At 39.4% G+C, this 26,257-nt stretch overlaps 1 protein-coding gene across 1 annotated transcript in view; it reads right to left on the bottom strand.

Annotated features, from left to right (window-relative positions):
* Positions 1-26,257, bottom strand: part of CSMD1 (CUB and Sushi multiple domains 1) — a 930,570-nt gene that overhangs the window by 221,213 nt on the left and 683,100 nt on the right. Inside the window, exons 11-15 of the mRNA XM_033142996.1 lie at positions 18,001-18,104; positions 16,614-16,726; positions 5,626-5,808; positions 2,765-3,091; positions 1,595-1,789 (exon numbers count right to left, since the gene is read on the bottom strand). Coding sequence (XP_032998887.1) covers positions 1,595-1,789; positions 2,765-3,091; positions 5,626-5,808; positions 16,614-16,726; positions 18,001-18,104 — 922 coding nt within the window. The remainder of the gene's footprint in view (positions 1-1,594; positions 1,790-2,764; positions 3,092-5,625; positions 5,809-16,613; positions 16,727-18,000; positions 18,105-26,257) is intronic.

Below are 26,257 nucleotides of genomic sequence, written 5' to 3'. Positions count from 1 at the left end.
GTAGTTTGCTCCTCACAGAGCATCTGTTCCCAGCAGCCTTAACAAACTACAGGTTCACAGGATTCTTTGAGGTAGCCATGTGTTTTAAATGTGTGGTGCGGATGTGACCTTAGTTGTCTGCATAGCAGCTGAGTGTGTGCAAGTGTGGTATAATGAATGTTAGATTTATACCATGAATATTTATGCTCAAATCCCTATTCAGGCATAATATCTACTGGGCAACCTTAAGCCAATCTTTCAGCCTAACCTAAGCCACTCATATGAAAATTTTGGTTTTGTGGAAAGGAGGAATAAAAATTTAACATATAACGAAGAAATAATGAAACCACACAATGAAATTTATATAATCCAGCACAAAATGCATTATATGTAAATCCTGTGGCTTCTAAACCAGTCTTCTTGAGTGATCATTTTTTTAACAGGCTGGGTGGCATTACTATTTCTCTCACTGAAGTAAGGCATTGCTTCATAAAGATTCCTATTTCATGTTAAATGCATTGCATGTAAGCTCATAGGCAGATACACCAGCTGGTGTAAGTAAAAGAGCACCCAAATTCTATTACAGTTCACACTAGATGAAATCTGTTAAAGTTAGATTTATTAACACAGAGAATATTCAAAAGCAGATGTTAGGCCACTTAATCTATTTGTTAATTGCCACTCGTATTCAGCATGCCAGCTAGCAGAAGAGGAGAGGTTGTATAGATGGGAGCTGAAAGGCAAAATTTCCCAGTGTTGCTTTTGATTTCATGACTTAAATCAGCCAAATATTCAGAGAATCCTCTGGACATTAACCTAGATCTTGGCTGTATGTCAAGGTTAGCCAATGTTGAGCCCTTCAGATGTTGTTGCACGCCAAGTCCCACCATTCCTGACAACTGGGCATGCTAGCTGGGACTGGTGCATGTCCAACAGCTGGAGGGTACAATTTTGGTTATCCCTGCTGTATATCAAGTCATTTATTAACATAGCGATCCTATGCATGCTTACTCAGAACTGTATTCAACAAGACAAGCATCATTATGATTGCAGCCTAACCCACTTTTATCTCTAGATACAATTTGTGAGAGTCTATAGAAAACTAAAGCATTGCTGCCTTTAACATTTGTGTGTAATTAATTAATCAACAGGAATTAATATTCTCTAACTCCACATATTGTCATTGATGCACCTGAAATAAAGTTCCTATGGATGTCAAAGAAGGGCTGTGGTTCTTATTGTGGGAGGTCAATGTTGTGCTCAGATTTTTCCAAGTACAATGGTCCAAACATTTCTATGCCAAGCAGATAAGTCTAGATATTCCAAGGATTTCCATCTCTGAACTACTGATCACCATGCAGCAAACAACAAATAACATACCAATTGCTTAATATTATGGTTTTCTTGCTCGAATACTGACATCCCAAACAGTTAAGGTATTTTGTTCTCCTCTTGGTGGATGCCTGCCATTTCTCTCTCTCTTTATCTCTCCGAGTTTTATGTTGGGTCTTTGATTTTTTATTTTATTTCTGCCTTTATTGCCTTAATATAAACATTATACATAATATCTAAAGAAAACCAGTATGTGCATTCTAGAGCACGGTCAAATCCTTACCTTCGCATCTCGGAACAGTTGAACTCCACACAACATTTCCATCCTGCATAACACAAGTTATTGTCTCTGAGCCCTGTGTTTTCACAAAGCCATCGTCACAATGAAAAGAAACAGAACTTCCCAGAAGGAATCTGTCTCCAAAGCGCTTTCCATTTATTGGGATTCCTGGATCATGACACTCATTCTGACCAAATGCTAAGTGTCAAAGGAAAGAAAAAGTGAAGCCAATTAATTAATTGGTTGTAAGTATATTTGGATGCATGATTCAAAACAAGACAACTAGACTCCTTACCTCACCTATCTTTGGGCTTACATGATTCTTCAGTGATTGCCTGACTACCTGCAGTCAACCATGTTCAAAATGTATGAGAATTTTGATTTTTTTTTCCAATGGTGACCTATGTTTTTGAGCCTACTGAGATCAGTATCAACTTTGTTTCTAAATATCCCAGCTCAGCTAGAGAGTATGCATGTGGGGAAATGCTTAATTCCATCAAGCATTTTAATTTTAAATTTAACTTTTTTCGTGTGCACATTACAAAATAAAAATACAAACCCAAAATTAACATGCAGTGATTAGTAATGATAGCTATTGAATACCTTTATGTTCAAAGGGATTATACCTCTGCATACAAGCTGCTAGAGGGTGAACAGCAAAAAAAGTGGTGGCCTACACATGGTTCTTCTGAATTTCCTGAAAACGTCTGCCTTGACACAAGACTCTAGACTAGATAAAACGGATAGCTGCTGTTGACTCCAACCATCTCTGATTACTAGCAATGCTGTCTGGGGCTAATGGAATCATAGGATTGTAGAGTTGGAAGGGTCATCCTGTCCAAACTCTTGCAACGCAGAACTCTTTTGCCCAATGTGGGGCTTGAACCCACAACTCTGAGAATAAGAGTCTCATGCTCTACCATCTGAGCTATCCGACCATCAACATCTGGAAGGCCACAGTTTCCCTGTTCCTGATTTAAACTAACAAATGCTTAATGATATTACTGAAAGACATTATGCAGTCAAAGTCAAGTGCTTTTAAAGTCCTAATTATTTTGGTGTGTGTGTTAAGCATGTACTTCAGCTCTCTGAAACCCAGCTCTTTAAAGTGTTTATTTTTAGCTGCATAATGCCCATTATGCTTAGTATACAACTATGAGAATGCACACTTACTCGTGTATGATATATTGAATCCTCTTCCTGTAGTGGAATGATCTGACTGAAATTCAAGACGTACTATGTGCCCATTGCTAGCTATTTGGGAAGGCACATCATTGCCAGAAAAAGTACCAAGTGCTGGTAAGTCAGAAATCCCATCATCCTTCACTGTCAGGTAATCAAACTGAGGCTCTACATCAAAGTCATTGAAAATAAGGTGTATTCTGCTTCCCGGTTCTGAAATTATCAACCATACACAATTCATGTTGTTTCCATACTCCTCGGGGTAGTTTGGTGAAAGTATAATTCCTGAAGGTGTTGTGAAGTTGAAGAAACATGAGACTATTAAAAAAGAGAAAATGAAACACTTTGAACGATGCATATGTTAAAAACACAAATTCTAAAAGGCATCATGTCTAGGCTATACCTCCTGTAAAAATGAAATGTTTTCCATTGTTGTAGAGAAGAAAAGTCCCACCTTAAAAAAAAAGCCTCCAGTTGTGCCTTTGCTGCCACATTTTCATTTGGGGGATCTTTTTGTAAAAAAAAAAAAACTGGAAGGAGAGGGAACTTTATTAGGACCAAACAGCAATATAAAATATTTGTGTGTTTGTGTTTGTGTGTGTGTGTGTGTGTGTGTGTGTGTGTATACATTGTCAATTTGTTTGTGAAATACCTTCCACATGACAAACACAGCAACTAATTTATCTCCAGTGGTAAGCTTTTTTCAAGGACCTCTTTCTAACAGAGATTATTTCAAGGACTAGCAGTAAGGAATGGATATGGTCACCACGAGCTGCTTGAAAAACTCCCTGTGTTCCATTTGTATTTCACTCTTAGAAGAAGCAAAGAAGAAGAAAATGTGGTGGCAGCTACTGCTGAGAAAACTGACATGTCAAAGAGCAGTCGCAAGCACTGGAGAAAGAACCAGTTCAAATTATATGACTTTAGAACCAACAATAAATGACAAGAGAAAGAGCAATGAAATACAGGTGCAGGACTCAGCCATGTGATCTCTGTAACACCACACTCCTATACACGTTTACTCAGAAGTAAATCCTAGTATATTGAATTAGTCTTACTCTCTAGTAAGGTATCTGAAGAAGTGTGCATGCACATGAAAGCTTATACCCAAAACAAACTTAGTTGGTCTCTAAAGTGCTACTGGACCATTTTAAAAAATTTTTTCATACTTTATTTGTTGAATATAAGAACAACATATAATCAAATACAAGCAATCAAATACAGTGTTCCCCTATTTTTTTAATTTTTTGATTTATTTCGACTGTGTCAGACCAACACGACTACACCTGAATCTCAAGTAAGTGTATTACCCTTACTTCTACCATTCATTCAATAATAATGAAAAATCCTAAATTGCTTTTGCAACAGAGCCTTTCAGCATTGTTCCAGTAGTTCATTCCTGCAACTGACTGAAAGTGGGATTAAAACAGAGGTTCCACACAGTAGGGGTTGGCGGGGCACTGGCACTCCTGTCTCCCATCTTGCTGCTGCTCACCAGGAGGTAGAAAGGGAAGGTGAGGCAGCAGTGAGGTCAGCATAGTGCAAACAGACTGACGGAGTAAATCAGATATGTCTGCAGGTGCATTTGCACTGTGCTGGCCTCACCACCGTCTCAATCCTTTTCCTCCTGGTAAGCAGCAGCTATGCAGCAGGTGGAAGGTCAGATGACTGCTGACCACTCCTAGTTCCACACAACGTAGTGATATATTGGCTAAGAGCCTTGTACCAAACAGATTTGTAAGGTAGACATTACTAAGGAAAATAGCAGTGTTCTGCTTAGTAATGTTTACCTTCCATGACTGTTTATAGATTCCTTGGTTGTGTGATTATATAATAAAATGGGCTGAATCTTCAGTGATTTTTTAGGGGGTGAAATCAACCAAGTCTTACTCAGAATAGATGCTTTCGAATTAATGGACAAGTTATTTAAGTTGATTTATTTCAGTGGGACTACTCTAAGTATGACTAACATTTAACATCACCCATTTTAATTAACGTACTGCTGGGGACTTTTACTGCCTGTTAATAAACTATGAGCAAACGTGATAGAAAGATGCTGGTCAGCAAAGCACTCTATCTTTTAAAGAGAATAGCAAAGGAGAAAACTCAAAGGTAGCAAAAGTTTGTTTGCTTATAAAGTATAAATCAACTATTCTATTGACTTCTGAAAATAGCATGAAATGAAATAGCATTGTCTTCTAGTACTCTTTTGATAAATTTCTATTCTAACATTATCTGACTGCCAAATTCTCAGTAACAAGAAAAGGAAGTCTGATTTAGGATTGCACATTATTATGCTGCTAAGAACAGAAGACAACTCATGAAACATACTGAATGCACTGTAATCCAGGGGTAACAGGAATAAAGATTTGTTATAAAAATGCATCATAGCATATAGTTCTCACCTTTTGCAGCTGGTTATAAAACAGCTACAGTATTCCTAAATTAATTAATGCTCTATGCAACTTCAATAAGTTCATGATGACTATTTTGAAATATTGTCCACTCTAAATGCATGTTCTATAGGGCATGGTCAATTCCTTTAGACATGTTTTAATTAAAAAAATAATATAATGAAAGCACTAGAATATATATGAAAGAGGTCAGGTATAGTAAAATAGAACAAAGTGATAGAATCATAGAACTGTAGAGTTGAAAGGAATCCTAAGGGTCATCTTGTCCAACCCCCCCCCCAACACAGGAACCCTGCCCACAGCATCCCTGGGTGGGCGTGAACCACCAACCTTCTGGTTAACAACCAGACATACTGACCCATCATGCCACCTATGGTATGCTGCATGCTGTTTCTAAAGATAATGGAAGGTCAAGAAAGAAAATGAATTGTAACTTACAAACACAACTGGGTTTATTGCCGGACCACTGGTTATTCTGTTGGCATGTGATCATTCTCTCTCCCACAAGTTCAAAGGCCGCTTGACACTCAAAAGTAAGTGTGTCTCCATGTAGAAAACTACTGCCAGTCCTCTTCCCATAGGATGGAATCCCAGGATCACCACAGCCGCCTTTCTCTATTTCTATATAAAGGGAGGTAAAACAACTGGCAGAATTAAAATTAGCACTTTGCATGCACACAAAGACACTTGCTTCATTAGTGATCACTTCACCATTACATTGTTGAATATTACTTTATTTTATATGTCGTTTCATTTCAAAGTTATGTTTTATTATGATGTTCTGTATCAGATCAGATTATATGTTCAATGTTCTGTATTTTGTTGCTGTGAACCATCTTGTGCATAGTAATGTAGAAAGGCAGTACACAAATTAAAAGTAAAATGAAATGAAATGGGTTTTTTATATAAATTAAATAAAATATTGTGTCCGGTTCTAGGCACCATATTTTAAGAAAGGTGGAGGCACTGGGAATAGGTTCAGAAGAGAGCAATGAAGATGGGTCAGGGATGTGGAAAACAAGTTCTATGAGGAAAAGTTGAATAACTGGGTATGTTATGCCTAGAGAAGAGAAGACTGGTGGGGAATATCATGCCTTATACTGAGTAAGACCCTTGGGCAACTTAGCTTAGTGTTGGCTACACTGACTAGCACAGCTCTCCAGGATTCAAGCAGAGGTCTTTCTCAGCCCTATCCAGAGACGCCAGGCATTGAACCTTGGCCTAACACATTCACATTAGGAGCTCTACAGCTGAACCACAACCCTTTCCCAGACTACAGTACTCTTCTAATGCCTGGGAGTCCAGAGGGAGGACTAGATCTGATGAGCTTGTTAGACAGGAGAAACTTCTGAAGGGTAAGAGCAGTTCGACAATGGAACAAATTAAGTTCCTCCTGAGCTTGTCTAATGTAGACTTTGTACGAATACTACATCTAGCATAAAACACTGTTTGAAATAATAGCAACAATGATAACCATTTCTGTTGTTATCATTCTGTGGGGCTGCCTTTGAAGGTGACCCGGAAACTGCAATTAATCCAAAATGCAGCAGCTAGACTGGTGACTGGGAGTGGCCGCTGAGACCACATAACACCGGTCCTGAGAGATCTGCATTGGCTCCCAGTACGTTTCTGAGCACAATTCAAAGTGTTGGTGCTGACCTTTAAAGCCCTAAACGGCCTCGGTCCTGTATACCTGAAGGAGCGTCTCCACCCCCATCATTCAGCCCGGACACTGAGATCCAGCGCCGAGGGCCTTCTGTCTGTTCCCTCACTGCGAGAAGCAAAACTACAGGGAACCAGGCAGAGGGCCTTCTCGGTAGTGGCGCCCGCCCTGTGGAACGCCCTCCCATCACAGGTCAGGGAAATAAACAACTACCTGACATTCAGAAAAAACCTGAAGGCAGCCCTTTTTAGGGAAGTTTTTAATGTTTGATATTGTTGTATTTGGTTTCTGTTGGAAGCCGCCCAGAGTGGCTGGGGAAATCCAGCCAGATGGGCGGGGTACAAATAATAAATATTATTATTAAATATTATTGTTTTGCTAACCTACTTAAACAGGCAATACAAACTTCATCCCCTCTAGGACTATTTTCTGTACTTATTCAATCTCAAACTTCTTTTGATCTAAGTGATTAGAACTGCAGGAACTTTCTGAAGTTTGAGAATGCACTATGAAGTTCTTCAGCTCGGATTTAACATCAGCTTCCTCTGGTTTGCCAATAATATTAACATAAATCCTATTCAATTGTTTCCTGCTTTCATGTACTCTGTTTGGTGGTTGAGGCAAAAAGACCTTTTTATCTTGTTTGTAAACCAGCAATATTTACCATCTTTGGGGACTTATTATCTTCTCAGTGTAAATAGAATGACAAGATTAAACTCCCCCACAAACTGGGATGAGATGATCATACACTTCTGAATTTAATCAAAGTCTTTCTGCACCACAGCTTTCTTCCTTCAAGAGAAGAACTGTGACAGTTTTGAAGAAATATACGTATGTTACAAATAACAAAAAATACAAGAAATTCTATACATATTGGGCATTAGATTTGAAGAATAGGGAATTCTATGTTAAAGGTTTTCATGCTTTTTCTAAGGTGTAAAAACATATGGGAGACAGAAATAGTACACCTATAACAAGCTGTTACAATACAATTAAAATTGAATACATTTTGGACCAATAATCCATAGTTTCCATTTAAACCACTATAATTACGAATATGACACAATGGCTGAAGAAATAACCACCTTTCTGATCATGCATAATTGGGAGGCAGGGAGCAGAACTGCAACTGAAGACCTGGCCATGGATATGTGTTTGGATGGAGGTGTGAAAGAGGGCATAGAAGCTTTATAAGACATATGCTATGTCTTCAGGATCACGAATGACTGAATAAGTAAGACCTGTGATCATACAGAAAATGTGGGAATGGGACCAGCTCATCTTTGTAACGTGAAAAGGCTACAGTGTCATAGGGCACCCATTTTTTCAGCTCTCTAAAGTAAATGAGGGGCAGGAATGACAGGCGTTAGTCAAATCTCCCAATCTACAGTCTGCATTGGACTGCTTCTACTTTGGTTGTTTGCACAAGAGTCAGTACTTTATTCATATGCAGAACTATTCATTTATCTTGTGGATTCATTGTGCAACCCCCTAACCTCAAGGTATTACAGGGTTAAGAAATGTAGCCACTGCTAAGCAGCTGTGTTCTGGATGCTAACAAAAAGCTTCCTTCCATATATGAATTGTTCTATTTGTATTAGGGGCACCAGGAAAAAAAAAAAGTGTAAAAAGCAACTGAACAACAATTGATGGAGAGGGTGAATCTGTGGTTATTCCAATTATACAGCATCAATACTAATTGCAGTTCAACACATTAACAGTGAAGAGAAAGCCTATTAAAGTATACGATCAACACAGAAACAACAAAGAGTTTTATGGTACTTTAAAGGCTAACAAATTTATCACAGAACAAGTTTTCCTGGACTAGAATCCAATTCATCAGAAGCTTGTTGGAACGGAGGGAGGAAAAGCCTGCAAAAGGTGGAGTTAAATGGCAATGAAATACAAGAAGCAGCTTGTAACGATTCAATTAAGAGTTTAAATATATGCAAAACAAGTATAGTGACCATTAATAACAGCAGCAATTGGTTCCAGAACAATCATCTTAGCATTACTAATAAATTCACATCTGTAGTGGGATTTTTTTAAATATACAGACTGATAACTCTTGTCATTAGTTATTATTTAGCCACTACACACTAGAGTTTCCTTGTGAAATTCCTCTGTTGGAAAATGGCAGCTTGCCACTGGGACTGCCATTCGGCAATGGCAAATTGCCAAGACTGCCGTTCTGCAACAGAACGGCTGTTGTTCTTGCTGAATCTGAATTAACAGGACCACCCTCCCGGAAGGTGATTGACACAGTGGTGTTTGTCAAAAGCCAAAAGAAAGAAGTTAATAAGATACTTGACAGCTTAAGTGTTATAGGAAGAATATCTGTTATTTTAGCTTTCCTTTTATGTTTCTCTGAACAATGTAAAGTACTACAATTCCACAAATGCATGATATGTGTCTAGCGAAGTGAAATGTTACAGCTACTCATCTCCCTCCTATCACTTAGAGAATATGAGAGTACCATTTTTCATGCTCAGTTTTAGCTCTGTCCAAATTATTTATAAGCACCACTGGAGTTCACAATTTCATTTTTGGCTCTGTAAAGGAGCACAAGAAATCTAATAAACCAGACATTGGAGAGTACTTCTCATTGTGACAACTACCTTCAAGATGCTAATCAGGCATAAAGAATGGGGCTGCATTTATCTGGGAGAATGTATTATTTGTTGTACTAGGCAACTATAACAAGGTAAAGGTAAAGGACCCCTGGACGGTTAAGTCCAGTAAAAGGCGACTATGGGGTTGTGGCACTCATCTCGCTTTCATGCCGAGGGAGCCAGCGTTTGTCCACAGACAGCTTTCCGGGTTGTATGGCCAGCATAAATAAACCGCTTCTGGTGCAACAGAACACCATGATGGAAGCCAGAGCGCATGGAAACACTGTTTACCTTCCCTGTCACAGTGGTACCTATTTATCTACTTGTACAGGCGTGCTTTTGAACTGCCATGCTGGCAGGAGCTGAGACAGAGTAATGGAAGCTCACTCCGTCATGGGGATTCAAACCACGAACCTTCTGATTGGCAAGCTCAAGAGACTCAGTGGTTTAGCCCACAGCACCACCCGCATCCAGACTGTAACAAGAGAATAAGGTGGTTGGGTGATTATTATGGGTACCTGACAGTGCCATTGTAAATCTCTGGGTCTGGGAACACATTTAAACATGAAGAGAGGGTGTCTGTTAGAAATTGTGCCTTAAACAAGGACAGTAGGACCATTCTTAAAATTGGCCATGAACCTAAGAACATAAGAAGGGCCTAGCTGCTGGATCATGCCACTGGCCCATCAAGTCCAGCTTCCTGGTCTCAAAGGTAGCCACCCAGATTCCTGTGGGAAGCCAGAAAGCATGGCATGAGCACAACAACATTCTGCCCACCTGCGGTTCTCAGCAATTGTTATTCACCAGTCACCACGGCTATCACCTGTTGATGCTGAGTATCAATTCAAGTCTTTCCATAGGACATACAATTTTGTCTAGCTCAAGCCCATCTATTATATGGCAAGACAGCTGTGGAAAACTAAAGCTAAAGAGTCACAATCACATTGTTAAAAACAAATACAGATTTAAGCAAATTTGGTACCAAAAAGTCATAGCAGCAAGAACCATAACAAACGGCCTCAGCCCAGTATACCTGAAGGAGCGTCTCCACCCCCATCATTAAGCCCAGACACTGAGGTCCAGCGCCAAGGCCCTTCTGGTGGTTCCCTCGCTGCAATAAGTGAGGTTATAGGGAACTAGGCAGAGGGCCTTCTCAGTAGTGGCGCCCGCCCTGTGGAATGCCCTCTCATCAGATGTCAAGGAAATAAACAACTAGCTTACTTTTAGCAGACATCTGAAGACAGCCCAGTATAGGGAAGATTTAAAAGTTTGAAGTCTTATCATGTTTTTAATATTCTGTTGGGAGTCGCCCAGAGTGGCTGGTAGAAATTATTATTATTATTATTATTATTATTATTATTATTATTATTATTATTATTACGTTGTAATGTGCATGAATATCCTTTGTAACTTAAGAACTCCTTCCTTTCTGATCGTCAACTGATTAAGGAAAACAAGATTATTTAAGGCTCAGCCCATGCCTTAGAGGCTTCTAGGTCCTAGAACGTTCCCAATCTTTGCAAATGATATTGTTGGTGACATGCCAGGGCTTAAGAAACACATGGCCTCCTCCACCAGCACAGACTGACACTGCTGTTGCTTCCACCCCTTCTCATGCAAGAGGCATGGCTTGCTCAGATTACCCTGGTCATGTTGCTGGATAAATACAGAGGCCTAAATGCTTCTGGGAAGCTCTCAGGCCTTTCAAATAGACATTTCTGCCACACTATACACAGTGTGAGGAGCAGAGCCGTCTCATCCATAGAGGCCGGTGGCGCGGCGCGCCAGGGCGCAGGGCACCCCAGGGGCGCCCCCGTGAGCCCGCCGGCATACCGGGCTCCCCCTCCCCAACCCGCCCCCGCCCCCATGGGCAGGCAGGCACTCGCGCGCCGGCGGGCGGGCGGGCTGTAAGCCGCCCGCCCTCGCCTCCCGGAGCCCCAGCTGGAGCGCTGAAGCGGCGCGGGGCTTTGCGCGACCTTCCAGCACTCCAGCTGGGGCTCTGGGAGGCGAGGGCGACCGGCTTGCAGCCCGCCCTCCCGCCGGTGCGCGAGCGCCCGTCCGCCCGCCCCTCATCCTCCGCCCGCCGGAGCGCGGGCGCCCGCTCCAGCGCCACGCCCCTCATCCCCGGTCCCCCACCCCCCCTCCCGAGGGGCGGCTAGCGCGGGAGGGAGGCAGGCGGAGAGGCGGCAGGCTGGGGGCGCCGAGGGATCGCTGCGCCAGGGCGGCAGATCCCTCTAAGGCGGGCCTGGTGAGGAGGCAACAATGAAACTGACAAATGTGCACTTTAATTGAAAACTGAAAGTGGGAGGCTGCTTAAACAAGCATTTAGCTTCAGGGATACCCAGGATCTTTAATAGGTCCTAGAAGGTCTCTTGAACCCAGAGATGCCTTCTGTTTCAGTGTATCTGAAGAAGTGTGCATGCACACGAAAGCTCATACCAAGAACAAACTCAGTTGGTCTCTAAGGTGCTACTGGAAAGAATTTTCTATTCTTTCGACTATGTTTCGACTATGGCAGACCAACACGGCTACCCACCTGTAACTGTTTCTAAAGGACATCAAGAAAGATCTGAAGTCCTTATCTCCAATCTCAATGATTCAGTGCTTAACACTGAGATCTGAGATAAAAGATCACTCTAATTGCTCTCCAGATCAAGAGAAAGCACTCTGCCTGCTCTTATGGATATCACTCTCTAAAGAACAAACAGATCAGGAGATAAAATTGTGAGAGCTGGTAGCACAATTCCTTTAGCAGATGGTAGATGTGTAGCCATCACTTTCTAGATCCTCTCGGCCCTTTTCAGATTCAGATCTTAAAATCACTGAGTTAAGATAAATAAATGAATTAAGTCTTCCCAGAATTCAACTGCAACTCTTTTTTTGCATCTATTCAGAATTTGCCTTCATTCTAAAAAAAAAAAAAACACTATTTTGAAGCTAATGTGATGTTTCTGTTCAACACATCTGTAAATGCTATTGACTCAAAAACTAAACTTATCTGTATCTATTCAGGAAAGCATCACACAGAGATTTTAAATTCCACATTTTCCTAAAACTGAATGCCTCTACTACAAGTTTCAGTGTCTTGGAGTGTGAAGTCCCTAATCTCTGCTCTCTCAAACTCGCATGCATCATTTAGTACATTAGGATGACACAGTCTTCTCAATCATTTTCCCACACAGCAGGCCCTAATTTCACAAACATCCTGTTTATTGCAGTTCATTACCCTTCACATGTAGAAATCTTTACTCTATAACGTTCCATGAGCTCCTGGTTCGCAAAATGTCAGAAGTGGATATTTTAGGAAATCAATCTTTCTAGGAAACACCATTACACTTGCCTAACAACCTTAAAAATGAGGGATATTTAAGGCAATAGAAACAGTGATTAACTTCAGGGAAAGAGCAGGCATGCTTCTATGTGCTAGCTACAACATGCAAAACTAGGTACATTGGATATATTAGTACTGTAAATGCAATTGGACTTACAAGCTTTTTAGACAAGTCCCTTTGGTAGGACCAGACAAGAACATAGATAAAATGTTTATATGTGCCTGTTGGTTAATAAGCTGTTGCTTACTTTGCAGTAAAAAAAATACATAGTTTGTGTGGAGTTTTCCTACCGTGGAAAACTTTTCTTAAGTCCAGCTAAACACTGTATAGAAACTACCATGCTGCTATTACATTATGTTGCACTGGAAAACATTTGTCCAGGAATACCCTATACATTAGCTATTACATGTTCAGAATTATTTCCAGGGCAGAGAGCAAACTCTGGTAAAGAAAGACATAATGAAATTCAGCTACAAGCTAAGACCAGACAAATAATTCTAAAATGACTATAAATAAAGCAAACAAAAAATTAGTTTAATGGTTTGATTATCACAGCACTTTTAAGAACCATCCACAAAACGTTTAGCGAATGCTACAATAAGAATACTTAGTGGCTGAAATAGGCACTACAATCTTATATTTGTAGTATTATTTCTCAAATTACATACTAGGTTAAAAATAAAATATAAGTCTTAAAAACATCTTTCCAACTCTTCCTTCACTGCAAATTTACCATAGCAGTGCATGGTTTTATCACAGTAGAGTTAATCAGATACTGCTGGACTGAGGTTTTGTTTTTTTTAAAAAAAAGACTTCAAACAACAGGATTCAGAAATGTTTGCATAATTTTGTGAAAGATTAGATGAAATTGCATTCTGATTGTTCTTATTAAAACCTGGGAAATTGACAAAGCTAAATATAATAAAACTCATTTCACTGTCAAACATGAGTTTGCCTGCAAATGTTGCAAATATGAGCCATTTTACTTGGAAGCATTCTTTAGCTATGTATCTAAAAATAGGCATTTTTTTTTATTTTTTTTGCTACACGGCAGCCCAGCACGAAGGAAATCTACTTTAATTTACCCCCTGCTGCTACTTAAATAGCTATGGCAAATTATACAAAACATGATTTGCAGAAATACATTTTATCAACAGGTGCAATGGATTCAGAATTTGACAGCTCAAAAGGATTTTTTATTGACAGAAGTGACTGAAATTCTACTGCGTATTATTTGTTCATTCTCCCTGTAGAACAACATTGCATTTACATTGCACCTGAAGCAAGGGTGGTTTTTGTTTGTTTGTTTTTGGTCATTCTTTGCAAGTGAAAAGGAAAAGGAAAAGGAAAAAAAAAGTGTACGGGTGTATTGCTTTTATTTAGCGGTATTTTTTATTTATCACAACCCTCAAAATTGGTTCTAGAAGGTTGTGTGAAGAGCAGGCATCGTTCGATCAGCTCCCTGAATGACTGTGTTGGATACAATGCTTAGATACTTTGAATTCCACCCCTACTCTGCCTAGAAAAAGGCCTGGCTTGTCTCATCTGTTCCCAGGCTTTCTCCATTCCTACCTTGGTGCACTGTACCGTAAGAAATATTTTGAATGTTCTTAATCTGTTGGAGGGGTTTTCTTTCCAAATTAGATAAGTAAACACCACTAATTAGCAACACAAACATTTTCCCTTTCAGCCTCACACACAACGGCATTGAAATATTGCTCTCATTACTTACTAATAAATCCTGTACCTGTTTTGTCTGACACGTTCTTAAGTACTTGGCTAAAAACTAAGGTAGAAGAACCAAAGCCACTTTTAATGTGAACAGTGTATTAATTAAGAATTTTTAACAAACTCCTTGGGAAGGCCCATCTTAGAATCCCCCCCATCACCAGAGTTGGGCTGGACTGAGATATGTCATCACATAAAGCCAGCCAGCCAATCAGCAGATAAGGAGCACTTCAAAGTCAGCAGATATGCCATTTTGTTGTGGAAAAATCACAAAAACTAAGATTAGCTCAAAGGTAGCTAAAGCATGGTGCTTGTAGTATGGAGCTTTGTTAGCAAACTTTGCAAAGGTACAGCACTATGCCCCATGGGAGTTTCTGTTTCTAAGCAAATGTAGATTATCCCTTTGCTTTTCCTGAAATGGCAAATTCTGCTTACCTTAAGGTTGAGGTGCAGTCTTATCAGACCATACACCTGGTAGCTACAGCTCCATATAAACAATTTCTCCATTCCTTTTTAGCAAGCAAATTCTTCGACTCAAATAAGGTGGTCATATCATATTACACCATTTCCTACATACACTTTTATGAACATTTCTGCTTCTAAAATCTTGGAAAATGAACTGGACAGTACAGCATTAATCCTGCATGACTCAAAGAAAACTGAAGCAAAAATATATAGCACGTATGTTTCTTTTCAACATACCCATATACAGTACACGTTTTCCACCAGCATATCCCCTGCTGTAGGGAGGGTGTGGATTTGAATAATGCAAACACAGAGAGGAGGGCTGATCACATGGGCCTTTCAATGGGAATAAGAATAAGGAATACTGGTAAGTGCTTTTGTGATTTAGCTGCAAAAGCACACAATCCCTTTTCCATAAACAGAATCCTCAAGGTTGAGGACTACATCTACATGATGGAACCATGTGGAAAGAGCCAATTGCATAAATACTTACCAAGGAAATAGTACTCAGTGAACGACCCCATACGATTCACTCATAGAAAAGGCGTTCCAAAATTTCTGCAGGCCTGTCTTGAAATATGAGGGATCTGACCAGAAGTGGCATGATGCAGCATTATCCAATTAAGATTTAGGGGTGCCAAATACTATCACAATCAATCAGTAGAGAATGGACTAGGGAACATAGGAAGCTACGTTATACTGAGTCAGACCTTCGGTTCATACAGCTCAGATTTGTCTACACCGAGGTCCCCTCTAGCTATTCCTTGTATTGCACATTAATGCTATCAGGGTTGTCACACACAAATCTCGTTTTCAATACTCTTTGCACTTGCAAGAGTTTGGGGGGGAGTCACAATGCTTTGTTTCCAGTCAATGCATATCTTGTAACTTGTTCTTATCCCACAATGGTCTGCTTTCTTTTATCCCATTTTTGTTGCAGTATAGCTCCCAAAGGCAGCAATAATTTGGTGGCCTTTGACAATCAAACAGAGCAACTAATAAAGCAGAATAAACCCACCAATGAGCTAACGCTTTCCTCTCCTCCTACAGTTTTGGGCTAACTCTCAGAGAAACTGTCTGATCTCCTGCAATTCCCCACTTCATTCAGCACGGTCCCATGATCCTCAAGACAGCCTTTTGGGGGCACTTGGGGACTGCCAGTGAAAAGATGGAGGAGGAAAGTCTGCTTCTAGCTACCTCTTTCTACAGATCGATCTCTGGATCCATTCCTATAAGAATAGCGGGTGTTTTTTATGATCCACGGACAAACAAAGGATCACTCCTAACAGCAAAATCAGATGGTTTTGCACTGTACCCAAAATGAGGCACCTGAGAAACAAAAGGTATGTATTAGCATGCTCTGAGGAACCCCAGGGTGTATAAAAATACAGTTAAACAAAGAAAGAAAGAGACCTCAGGCGGAAGCCTTCATTCCGATGAAAACTGAGCTTGCTCAGGAGTAAAGGAATGTAGTAGCAGTTTTAAAAGAAAAAACGAATGAGGTGTAGCAGGAGTAGGTTGAAACAGTACTGGCTGTAACACCCAGTTCTAGTTTACTTCTCTAGCACAGACTAGTTGTGTACTTGCCAAGAGTGGCTTCATTTATTCATTCTATCAGAAATTTACCTTGATATACAGCTTTGAATCCAGGTGAGCCAATGCTGTCATCCGACTGCAGATGGAGCCACATTTGGTTGCTCATGCTCACTATGAGATCAGGGACACTAGAGCCAGTCAGCCTGTAGATAAAAGGAACAACAGCATCATGCACAGACACAAGTGCGATGCCTTGTCATATCTGCATTATACTCTTCTACTTGTGTCTTCCAGTTACAGAGTGATTGCTCCGCAACGACTGCAGGTTTTGGAGTGAAATGTCACGCTAGAACAAAGATACTAAAGAATGGCCTGCCAGTTATAAGAGCTCTATGAAGTCACGGCAGGTAGCGAGTGATATGTTTGCATGTTGAAATCAGAGGCTGGCATGAGTCGAAAGTGTCAACTCAAATGGCAGGTGTCGGAGTCCACGGTGAAATAAGGCAACTTGTAGGCAACACAAGATTGTCAGCAACAATCTGGGTAGAGATAGCAATTACTGAATTTTATTAAGGAAGCCAGAACATTCTGTTCTCTCAAGAGAGGAACGCGGCGAAAGCAATTGTCCTTATTTAAATACCTCCGCAGGCGCCTGACTTTCTACATTATGTGCACTTTCCGTATGAAATCTGTGACACTTAATGGATGCACCCAACAGCCTACACCACCACTCTTTTGTTGCACCATTTGCATCATGCAAGGAGCTCCTAAGCTTTCTGCAAACATTTTTTTTAAATAAAAAGAAATCCCACCAAGAGGGAAGTCACTCCCTCTGCCCTGAAAAATTACCATTAGCATAAGCCCAAAACGCCAGTGCAAGCCCCATAGAAGTATTTGTTCCTGAAGGTAACTGAGGTAGCCTGTGCTCTTTGAACATGCTCAATCTTTTGCCCAGTGTGGAGCTCGAACCCATGACCCTGAGATTAAGAGTCTCACGCTCTACCAACTGAACTAATCCCTTCAACTATCACTGAAGTCTCTGTGTCCTTGTGATGAGCACAATAGCTAAAATAAGGCTACACATCTCAATACAAAAGGCAGTGAGTGCTCTTCCTCAACAGGCACACCACTGAAATTATGGGTCTTGGGGTGCACCCAAGCTTACTTTCTAGCTAGAATTAACAGCAGGTCTTTAAAAGACCTATGTGCACAATGTTAGCTTTTATTTATTTTATATTTTATTTTACGCATTAAGTGGTTTTACTTGTTTTCCTTCCTGCTGTTGTTTCATCCCAGTTCCTGCTCTGTGCATGTATTTTCCAAATAGTCTTTAGACTTTTTATTTAAAAAAACCAACAACAACTGCTCAATTTAAGCTAAAAATGAATTTAAAAGATGAAATAGTAAAAGTGGGGACCCTTTCTTAGGAAAGATTATACAAAGAGTATTTTTTTTTTTAATGTTATTGTGTACTTACACATACAGCACGGTTCTGGTATCTCCCACTTTTCCAGCGTCTCCTACCGTCAGGGTGTCATATCCTCTTTCTAGCTCAAATTCTTCAAAGGCAAGCTTTATGACCTGTTAGGATAGGAAAGGACCACATTTGTCAGCTGATCATATTTTTTGCAACTGTGCTTTACAATGTTATTTTAGGGGCAAATGATAATTTTTGCAAATTTATTCAGTGAGCGGTTTAAAATATATAGATTTGGGTGTGATGAATTCAAATATGCCATAATAATAATAATAATAATAATAATAATAATAATAATAATAATAATAATAATTTTTTAAAGGACGATGGGTGAAGAAGCACATAAACTCCTTTTGGAAAACCAAAGAAATTTAATTTCACCTTTTAAAAATTCCAGGTAATGCTAAATAATACAAATATAAGAAATTCTGTTGGTCCTGGTTGCATCCGTCAGTCTTGAGAGACACTGGGGTGCATCTCTGGGATGCAGGCAACTGCTAAGGAGCAAACCCTACACAAATCCAGAGTGGAGTATCTGAGGTGGTTGAATGGTGTCTTGTACAGTGGTACTTTGGTTCTCAAATGCCTTGGTATTCAAACAAATTGGAGCCCAAACACTGCAAACCCAGAAGTAAGTGTTCCTGTTTTCGGAAGCTGAATGTGCTCCGTAAGAGTGTTACACTTCCAATTTGAGTGCCACACTTCCGTTTTGAGTGTTAGGCTGAGGTCTGTCTGTTTTTGCTATTTATTTTGAGTTTTGCGGCTCTTTTTGTTTTGTTTTTTTGTGACGGTGTGGAACCCAGTTCAGCTACTGATTGATTGTGTGACTGTAGTACATTGTTTATTGCTTTCATTTTATGGATCAATGGTCTTGTTAGATAGTAAAATTCATGTTAAATTGCTGTTTTATCCATTTTGCATTACTTTCTATGGGAAAGCGTGCCTTGGTTTTGGAACGCTTTGGGTTTGGAACAGACTTCTGGAATGGATTAAGTTTGAGAACCAAGGTACCACTGTATGTCTCCTTCCAGCAACTATTGCAGCAAAGCTGGTGCCAAACATATTGCTCTGCTTTCATTTGGACCACATCAGCAAGGCCAGAGGGGGCGGTTTTACCGTCTGGGCAGTCCAGGACCTCCATACACACTGCCCAGGCTTGTGCTCTGGAGAGGTCACTTAGGTGCTGCTAGTGCAGCAAAAACAATGTGGGAGGCAGCAGTTATAAGTTACATTATTTTAATAAATAAAATAACTGCAAGTACTTGGCAAACTTTTTAAATTTATTTATTTATTGCAATTTAACACACAAACTACTTACTAAGCAAAACTAAATTTTATTAATTTAACTGAAATATCCTATGAATTCCCAAGTCATGTTTCAACTTTTTAGCACCCCTCATTTTTGGAATTTGAAAGCTGAAAAAAATTCAACATGCTCTAGTGTAATATACATCTGACCAAGCTAGGGATATTGAATAGTGCAGCAGTGTCACGGGCATAAAAGTTTTTGACAGAAAAAGAATTACTATCTTTTTTTCAAAAATAATAATAGAGTAATAAAAGTAAATACAGAGGGAAAGTATCTGTCTCTAGGAAGTCTTTGAAAATTAATGTTTTACAGTTTGAAAGACTACAGAAATATAAAATGAAATATATAATCATTAGAAGATTTGTAGTTTTTATTTTTCTGCTCCTCACATCATAGCGGTATACATTTTTTATAAAGCTCTGGACATGCATTTGTGTATATGTTCAGAAATTAGCAGACAGTATACTACAATGATGTGAACAGAAAAAAGATATCTTATACGTAAAATGACTTACCGTTTAAAAGTGAAATAATTTTATATTATAATGCAATACAATTTAATAAAGCAGATGAAGGCATTTGAAAAGCGTGTATATCTATCTATCTATCATCTATCTATCTATTTATCAGTTTCATGTGAAAGCAAATAAGGGTTTGCACAGCAGGATGAGGTATTAACACCACAAGGAAATAAATGGCTCATCATTATTTAAACCAATTCAAAGTTCTTTATGGTCCAGTGAGAGCAGGACCATAAAGAAGGCTGATCGCCAAAGAATTGATGCTTTTGAATTATGGTGCTGGAGGAGACTCTTGAGAGTCCCATGGACTGCAAAAAGATCAAACTTATCCATCCTTAAAGAAATCAGCTCTGAGTGCTCACTGGAAGGACAGATCCTGAAGTTGAGACTCCAGTACTTTGGCCACCTCATGAGAAGAGAAGACTCCCTGGAAAAGACCCTGACGTTGGGAAAGATGGAGGGCACAAGGAGAAGGGGATGGCAGAGGATGAGATGGTTGGACAGTGTTCTCGAAGCGACTGGCATGAGTTTGGCCAAACTGCGGGAGGCAGTGAAAGATAGGGGTGCCTGGCGTGCTCTGGTCTATGGGGTCACGAAGAGTTGGACACGACTGAACGACTGAACAACAACAACAAAAGTTTTGTTCTCAAGCTCATCAAGCCCTGAAGGACCTGATGCAGCGTCCAAATGACCAGGGAATTATAATCAAAAGATTTCTTGCATGTGGTCCAATCCAAATGATAAAATTGGGAGGGTGGTAATAAGATATTCTTGGTAGTGGCATACCATCTATGGAACTTCCTCCCAGGAGGCTTTCTGTCCGTCCACACATTTTGAAGATAAACTTCAGCAAAAAGAAAGAAACAGTGCTGGTTGCAACAAATATGGGTTGGAACAGACCTTGCTAACTTTCAATATCCCTTACTGCAATTAGACTACCGGTACCTTCAACAGGTTAACAACAATGGGTGTAGCAGCGGCTATTTTCAGGCTCCCGTAAGAGCAGGATGTCAACAAGAGTCATTCAAATATGCTGGAAGTCAAGGAATCCCTAAACTGCTTAAATATAGTTCAAGAAACTTTTAAACTATTGCCAAATTGTGTGATCACTTGTGAGCTGAATATCATATGTGTGCATTTTTCATGGGTGTGTGTGTGTATGTGTGTGTGTGTGTGTGTGTGTGATAACTCTAGTTTTCTCCCCCTCTCTGCAGAGCAAAGCCATTTTAAAAACACAAACAAAATACCAATTTTTTCAGTTCGTTGCCGCCTTTGCTGAGCAGACATATGTTTCAAAATGACTGATGTGATGTGCTTTCATAACAATAACATATGCAGAACCACAGTAACTCTGTGCGGGTGAATATTTACAGTTGTATTGAAGAAGATAAAGAAACTAGGAATAATTTTAATGGGATCCAAAACATGCTATTTGTGTAATAGTTAGTTGGCACGAAATAAAAGAAATCATTATAAAATCAAATCACATACAAATTTGTTTTGACCGTATGCCAGAGTTCAGTGATCTGTTACATGTGGACGTTTTATCCTTTGTCTTTGTAAACCTATTATACTCACACTTAATTACATAATTGTTTCAGTGGAAAATAACTTTAAAGGCAATACCACAAAGGTTGAAAAACACATTTTGTACCCTTTCAAGTCCTTAGGTAAGGGCAATGATTAAGATGCAAAATACTTTTTATGTAACCGTGGTTTTTTTTTAAAAAAAAAAGAAGATAAAAAGTAGCTAGAGATATAAAAATCCAGCTATTCCCTGTTAATAGTAAAGATATTTACATCTGAAGGTAGCACCCAATGCCATCACACTGTCAGCACTAAGATTTCCACTTGTTGCACATAACTCCCTCCCCCCCACAATGTGTACAACCTGTGCACTTCCAAAATAACTTTCAGAGGGTTGGGGGAAACTTCAGAACAGGGGAAAGAGAGGGAGAGGAAGGTCCATTTCACAGTCAAAACTCCCAGAGGCGCGGAATGTTTTTGGCTTCATGGGTCAGATTCTTACCAGGAATGGCCTTATTGGCCAAATATGGCAGGTAGGTGAGGCAATCCACCTGCCGATCGCATGATGTTACAGGTCCTGGCCAGCTGTCAACCTCCCTTGCTGGATTTCCAAGCGCCCGCTGTCACTGAAAGAACCCTGACAAAGAGTCTGCAGCAGCAGAAAGAAAATGGAATGAAGGGGAGATTTCCCCCCTTTGTTCCCAGACTTCCCTATTCTACTTCCAACCTCAGGGATGGAAATCAGCAGCATGGGAAGCCTTTGGAAACCCTTTGTGATCCTACCCATTCTCCTTTGCACACTTTATGTTGGAGCTGTAAAAGGAAAAGAGCAGAGAGAATTGCAAAGCCATTGTGCCAGACATAGGACTGGTGGGTGTGGCCTCTCCAAAACAGCCTATTGAGTAAGTATGTTGAATACTGCCTGTCTTGAGTAAGTATGCTGAATACTGAATGTCTTTAGCTGGAATGGGACAGATTTCAATCTATCATCTATGAGAAAGAAAATGAAAAGTTTTGCTTTGGCGGCCAATAAGATCAGAAAGAAGACCCTGGACATTATAGCAGCGAACTGTAAGGAAGACGGAGAGATCTAAACAGAGACTATTATTTGTGGCATGGCTTTTGCTTGTATTTATTTTTGATTCAGATTTGTCATGGCCAATGGCTAGTACAATCAAGTTATTTGGCTTGGATTAAAAAGTGTCTGTGGAGCTGATATGCATAATTCAGCAATAATGTTTAAATCACTGATAGTATTTCTTTTTCGTATTAAAATGCTATTCCTCCCATTGAACTTTGATCATCAAAGATGATCAGTCGTTTCGGATATTAAGTGATGTAACTGATATTTACTCACAATTTACGTACATGTTCATTCCAACAATAAATTTTACAACTAGTGCAAAGCCTCCCCCAAAGGTCCAGGGCCGTACTCATTCTAAACATGACGTTAAAAATAAAATAAAAATGTTGAAACAGATTCTACCATATGACCTTTTACATTTGCCTTAAATGTAATTATCACTGGACTGAGAAAGAAATGCAAATTCTGAAGCGTAATATAATGACTGCATACTATAAGACAGGCATCATCATAAGATTCTGTGATGAAGCTGTGTCTTAGAAATTTCATAATGTGCTAATTAGTAACAGTGACTTGAATCCAATGGAATGGCTACATGAGTGGTGCAAGAGGCTAAAGGAAGAGGGTGGTGATGAATCTCTTTTCTATGAGCTGAACTCCACTCACAGTGCTTAGTATCCAAGTCAGAAGTTTTTTTTACATCTAAAGACATTTCAAATGTAAAATGTGTATTACAAACAGCATAAGCCATCAAAATAATTTGAATTACACTCAAATGTCAGGAGTTCAGAAGGAAACGAATGGAAATTAAGCCTTCCAACGGATCTGACGGTAACGTTCAATAGAATTTGCAGAAAATGCACATTGTGCGTTGACTCTGGTGTCAATGTTAACACTACTTTATCATAAAAAAACCACAATTGATAATTCAAGAAGTTTTTTTGTGACTTCATAGTTTTAAAGCTCCATTGCTCTCTACCCCCTGTAAAATTAATTTTTCAGCTGAATGCAGTGATTGTGTCATTACAGGTTCAATTTTGGATATCTGTAAATACCACATATTAAATATATTAAAAAAGGTTTTTCTTCCTGGAAGTGCAGTATTACCAGCACAGAGCAGACAAGAGTACACTACACAATACACAAAATATGCATTGCAAATTTTCAAACATTTTCAATAATGCCAGTCCCACAAAACATGATGGATAATCTGTAGGTGTAGTTTCTTTCAAGAGAATTATAGGTTCTTTCTTTACCACTCATTTAAGCTGTTGTTTTTTTAAAAAAAAAAGAAGAAGAAGAAGACCAAATGCTGCTCACTCCCAGAGGCCATTTGATTAATCACACACAGACACACACCCATCTTATTCCTGGCTATATCTTCTCTCCATCAGATATAATCTCTGCAATTATTGGCCTTAAGAGTTGGCAGTAGATGAACACTACAGGAAGTTTGTAGTTTTATAAGCTCCATCAGGCCACAATGCTTTATCCAAGTCACTGTACTTCTGCAACCGAATATACAGAGCTATTTGCCTGAAAAGCACCTTTCAACAATGGACCTCCCCTCCACTTGTTGCACTCTGTGATCTGGTTTGCATGCACACCTCCTCCTCTTCCCAAAAAAAGAAAGGGAAAAAAAGAATCCCCGGAATTAAAAATTATCTATCACAGAGCTACCATTTCAAGCACTCTTAACAAACCACACCCACACTAGGCTCAGCTGCCATCCACAGAGTAAGTTACAGTATAAGGTTCCCAAAGGAAGTTTTTAAACAGGGACTTCTCACTATTAGAGAGAATCACTACATTGGCTTTTGGATAGTCCTGTTCTGCTTCCAGGTTCATAAGACATTGAACCACCTGAACTCACTATTAGATGGAAATATTATAATCCAGTGATTTCATTTTAATTATGGCAGCAGCAATGCTTTTCTACAGCTAACACAGTGGAACAGATTTCTTGAGTTAAGAAGCAGTAAGTAGTACTTCCCAGTGTTACTCAATCACTATGTAGCATTACTACTACTACTACTACTACTACTACTACTAATTTTATTATTTATACCCTGCCCATCTGGCTGGGGTTCTCCAGCCACTGTGGGCAGCTTACAACATATCTAAAAACATAATTTAAAAAATCAGTCCTTAAAAACTTCCCTAAACAGGGCTGCCTTCAGATGTCTTCTAAAAGTCAGATAGTTGTTTCTTTCCTTGACATCTGCCAAACCAATTTGTTCTTGGCTTTTTTATTTGCTAAGGAACAATAGCCTATTCATGGCTCTTTATTTTCAATGTATTTTCAATGTTCTAATTTTCATATGAATTCAAATAAAATGTGACATTCTAAATTCACTTTCAATAAGCCTAAAAGGAAGCACTTATTCTTAGCTGTATTAAAGTAATGATTAATTCAAGCCTCATATTTATAATAATTTATAGCATCAAAGTATAATAATTTACATAAAACACAAAGCAATCAACTAAATGGGATAGTTTGCTTATTATCATCCCATCTCAGCTCTACCTGATTTGAACACTGGGAGAAAGAAAAAGTTAATAAATCTAACAAAGAGTCCAGTGCTTTCAGTCATAAAACAGTTCCCTTTAAATCAGCTCTAGTTAGGAAAGCCATGATTTCATAGGAAATGCTCCAAGTCTGTAATGAAGGTATCCTTCATCCATCCAACGTAACATGGAAATTAAAGTCAGTTCACCAGCAAATGTGGCATTACTCTGAGTGCATGACATGTCATATAAAACAAGTCCCCCCAGCTCAGTAGTAACGTCAGACCATAACTCCTCCTACATCCTCACCGCTATTCCAGGAAACAAGGGCAATATGGATTCCTTTCATACTATTTTATCAATGTAACATGGGAGGACTGCACCCAGAAGTGGACTGTGTGCTTGAATGTTAATATCTGAAGGAACCTTAAAATCCACCCTAAAATAGAACCACGAGCCTTAGCAACAATTCATTTTTAAGAATGTCATGCTGGTTTTTTTCTCCTCTTGCCCTGTTTTGGCACCTGGCTTACCCCATTGACGTGACAACTTTTCTTGACCTTCATTGAGTTCCGATGGAGAATGTACAACCCAGTTTATTGTTCTCAAAATTGTGCCGTGTTTTGTGTAATGTAGGCAGCATCTGACCATGTAATGGTACACTGGGACACCTCATAGGCTAATTCAAACTCTAGTCAGCCTGCAATGGTAAACAGAAGAGTTCCTGTCAGCTCACTTAGACATCATCTGCAATGAATATGCAATGAAGATGTTCTGCATTAAAATGTAAAGAGAATGGTAGAACGGAGTAGCTGCAGTTTCCCCCCTGCAGTACTATGTGACTAACTTTTAAAGCAGGGTTTTGTGATTTATAATTATTGACTTGTAGAAAATTATGTAGTTTTGTGTAAGAATTGCAATTTACAAACAATAAAGCAACATTGATAATGTGAAGTTCGGCACACATTGGTGACATCAAGGGGTAGATTTTAGAAATGACTTATAAAAATTAAGGCTACTATTCTATGCCGAATGACTTGAACATAATTCTATTAGCATTTATTTTAGTTCAAGGAGCCATTTTTCCTCAGAAGTGTAGTGTTTGTGTTATTGGGAGGGAGGACAGTTGAAAAATGGCATTGAAAGACATCATGTCTATGTTAACGATAAGGAGATTAATAGAATAGTAGGTGGTAATGACAAGCATACGTTCAGCTCACTGTCAAAACAACATTCTCACAAATATTTACAAATATGCAAATATATGTAATTACAGAAAAGAAGAGAAAATGCCTTTACAAGAGGGCC

This window comes from Lacerta agilis, chromosome 3, assembly GCF_009819535.1.
Source record: "Lacerta agilis isolate rLacAgi1 chromosome 3, rLacAgi1.pri, whole genome shotgun sequence".
In the NCBI taxonomy this organism is placed as follows: Eukaryota; Metazoa; Chordata; class Lepidosauria; order Squamata; family Lacertidae; genus Lacerta; species Lacerta agilis.
This window is presented reverse-complemented; position numbering and strand designations above follow the sequence as displayed.